The sequence below is a fragment of the Apis dorsata genome, unplaced genomic scaffold (genome assembly GCF_000469605.1).
Source record: "Apis dorsata unplaced genomic scaffold, Apis dorsata 1.3 scaffold_331, whole genome shotgun sequence".
NCBI classification, from domain to species: domain Eukaryota; kingdom Metazoa; phylum Arthropoda; class Insecta; order Hymenoptera; family Apidae; genus Apis; species Apis dorsata.
In genome coordinates, this window is record NW_006263599.1 from 643819 (window position 1) to 646788 (window position 2970).

The 2970-nt window shown below is 30.5% G+C and overlaps 1 protein-coding gene and 1 long non-coding RNA gene across 5 annotated transcripts in view; one reads left to right on the forward strand and one right to left on the reverse strand.

Moving 5' to 3' along the window:
- Positions 1-87: 87 nt before the first annotated feature.
- Positions 88-993, reverse strand: LOC116185932. The gene is made up of 2 exons (XR_004150832.1): positions 801-993; positions 88-593 (listed from the first exon to the last, which is right to left on the reverse strand). It is a non-coding gene; the product is annotated as an uncharacterized LOC116185932 (long non-coding RNA).
- Positions 967-2970, forward strand: part of LOC102670813 (UPF0430 protein CG31712) — a 6056-nt gene continuing 4052 nt past the window's right edge. Inside the window, exons 1-4 of one of the 4 annotated variants that reach the window (XM_006617942.2) lie at positions 967-1331; positions 1604-1744; positions 2101-2148; positions 2440-2665. In XM_006617942.2, coding sequence (XP_006618005.1) covers positions 1189-1331; positions 1604-1744; positions 2101-2148; positions 2440-2665 — 558 coding nt within the window. In that variant the 5' untranslated portion in view covers positions 967-1188. The remainder of the gene's footprint in view (positions 1332-1603; positions 1745-2100; positions 2149-2439; positions 2666-2970) is intronic. The other 3 variants (XM_006617944.2, XM_006617943.2, XM_006617945.2) reach the window with 3 other exon arrangements.

Here is a 2970-nt window from a genome sequence, read left to right on the forward strand (position 1 = left end):
CTTACAGCCCTCCGCGACACACATACGTCACGGAACAAACACGACCGTACACCTTTGCGGGGGATCACCTACGAAACACTTTCGATCAACTTGCACGCGATCCGTCACGCGATTAGCATCCCCCTGCCGAGCGAGTTACCGTAGTGAGGATAATCTGGCATTCCTCAGGTGGGCACCGACAGCACCTTCGCCGATGTTCGAAATACCGCAGCGGCTTACCCGGCTACCTTGCTTTACAGTTATCGCGACACGTTACCAATCGATTGTCACTATATCATACGCATATACCAATCGTCACAATCTGTTCAATACGTTGTAACCGTTTCTCGCACTGTTTTTTTCACGTATTTATATTCGTCGCAGAACTATCCGCAAACAGAGGAGCGCCATCTTGATTTCTGCTGTCGCGGAACGAGTCAAATGAGATGCGCGCGACGCCGACACAGCTGTGAACGGGTGCCATTGCCAACGAAGACCGCGGTTTTTCGGAACACATACGACGCAATTAACTTTCAAAGTTTGTCTCTTATTTTATTGAGCTATTTTCTGATGCTAATCATTTTCGCGATGCTATCTATCTCTTTTTCTATCTTCTTTTTTAATATATTTAATTATTTTATACTATATTGTTCCTTCTTTTATAATTATTTTATAATTATTCGTATACTAATTTTCTTTTAAATAGAAAACAAATATATATTTACGTACTTTTAATATTATAAAATAATTATAAATAGCAAATATTGTATAATATTGCAATTGCGTTTTGATTGGTTGAAAATGGATAGAAGAATTCTTACCGTGAAATTTGAATGTAAGAATTTAAAATATATAATATTTTATTAAAATATAAAATCGAAAAATAAATGATTATTGAAAACGAGATATTAAAATAACTAATAGAAACACTTTTTATGGATTATACTTGAACTTCACCAAAAATTTTTAAAAAAAAGACTATAACAAACAGAGACACTTCAAGCTTGTGCGCCATCTTGGACGATACTAAACATGGCCGCTAAAACTGCGTAAGTCAGTAGTGTGGTGTACATATTAACGGTGGATGGTTCATTATTTTATTACAGTGTTCGCGTAGTGTTCGGTTATTTTTATGTCCATTTACATTCTTAGTGTTTAATATATCGTTAGTTTTACAAGTGAATTCTTCAAAAGACAGAATTTGTTGAAATGGGCCGTTCCAGATCCAGGACAAAATCTCCTAGTAGGCGGCGTCATAAGAGCAAGCATTCAAGAAAACGTTCAAAATCACGTGAGAAGCATTCGAACAACAAGTATTCTGACAAGCCAAAAGAACGTAGTTCAAAAACAAGGTAATATATTTTATTTTATTATCGAACATATGCATATTGGAATCGTTTCATTTTATCGAATTTTCCGCCATTTTGCTATATAGTCAATAAAAAAAATCTTTTTCATTGATATATATTACATCTAATTGGAGATTTATGTATCTCCTATTGTTGTATATATCTTAGTGCGTTATTTCTATTAATAAATATTAGTCAATTGATTTTTAATTGTCGTGTCAATTATTTCTTTCTGCAATTATATAGAATTTGAAAGAATTTATTTATTTTTGCAGGAAACGATCCCATTCTGCATCTTCTAGTTCATCAGATGCTTCAGATGATGTACATATAGTCAGTCATAAGAAACGTTCATACAGAGACAGAGATCGCAAAATGGATGAAGTAGAAAGACTGGCAGAAATGGAGCGGCAAAGGTAATTATAATAAATATAAATTTAATTATTTTTTATTTGATTTTTATTAATTAAATGTATTTTCATTAACAATATTTATCTATAATATCTCTTTATTAAGTTTTTATTAAAATATTCAAATATTAGAAAGGATAACATTAAAATGTTTTTATTATTTCCTCGTGCATTTGATATTATAGAATTAAGGTACTTATTCCTAAAAAAAATATTTCTTCACATTATTCTTTATATTTTATTTTTTTAAAAGGCAAAAACAATATAAATTTTAACACATTTAATTATTTTTTAATTAATAAAGAAAATTAGTTTTGCTTCTATTGGTATACGTTTTTTTTTATTTATAATTATGTTGTCAGGAAAAAGAAAGAATTATCGAACAAAACCTTCACCGCTAGTGCAGTTGGGTAAGATTGTATAACTATCTCATGGTGGTGGTTGAATTATTTTATATTGTATACATATAAGTACCTGATGTTTTAATACGTATCATTTTGGAATTTGATAAAATATATGTTAATTCTAAATTATATATTTTTATTATTATAAATATTAAATAAAATACATTTTCTTTAATTAAATAAGATGATTACATTTTATGTTTTGTAAATAATTAAAATAAATAGCATGCTTATGTATTTGAAGCATGTATGCTACTTTTGTAGCATTAGAACAACAAAATATTTCTGTGTTTACAGAAGGCAACGTGAAGTGGAACAAAAAATGGTTGAAGAAGAAGCTGCCAAGCGAATTGAAGAACTAGTGCAGAAGAGGGTAGAAGAAGAACTAGAAAAACGTAAAGAGGAAATAGAAGCTGAAGTACAAAGGAGGGTAGAAGAAGCTAAAAGGGCAATGGAGCGACAAATGATGGAGGAAATGGAATGGAGACAAGCAAAACTTCGTGAGGAGGAAAAACGAAGAGAGGTAAGACCAATCCAGAGAAACATTGGCCAGTGTTAGCCCAAGCGCTGTTTCGATCAACAGGAAATAAGTCTGGTGCTCTATCCTTGCATTATTTTTATATTTAAATAAACAATATATTTTGATAAAAGCAGAGCTATAATATCAATGAAATATATATATAATGGAGGAAATGTATTTTATAATTTATAATGAATTGACTGGTAAGATGCAATTTAATTTAAATGTTTTTAAACTATAAAGAAAACTTAGGGTTTTATATGTTTGCATGTGTTGACATAAAAAAAAAAAAAAAAAAAAAAAAATAT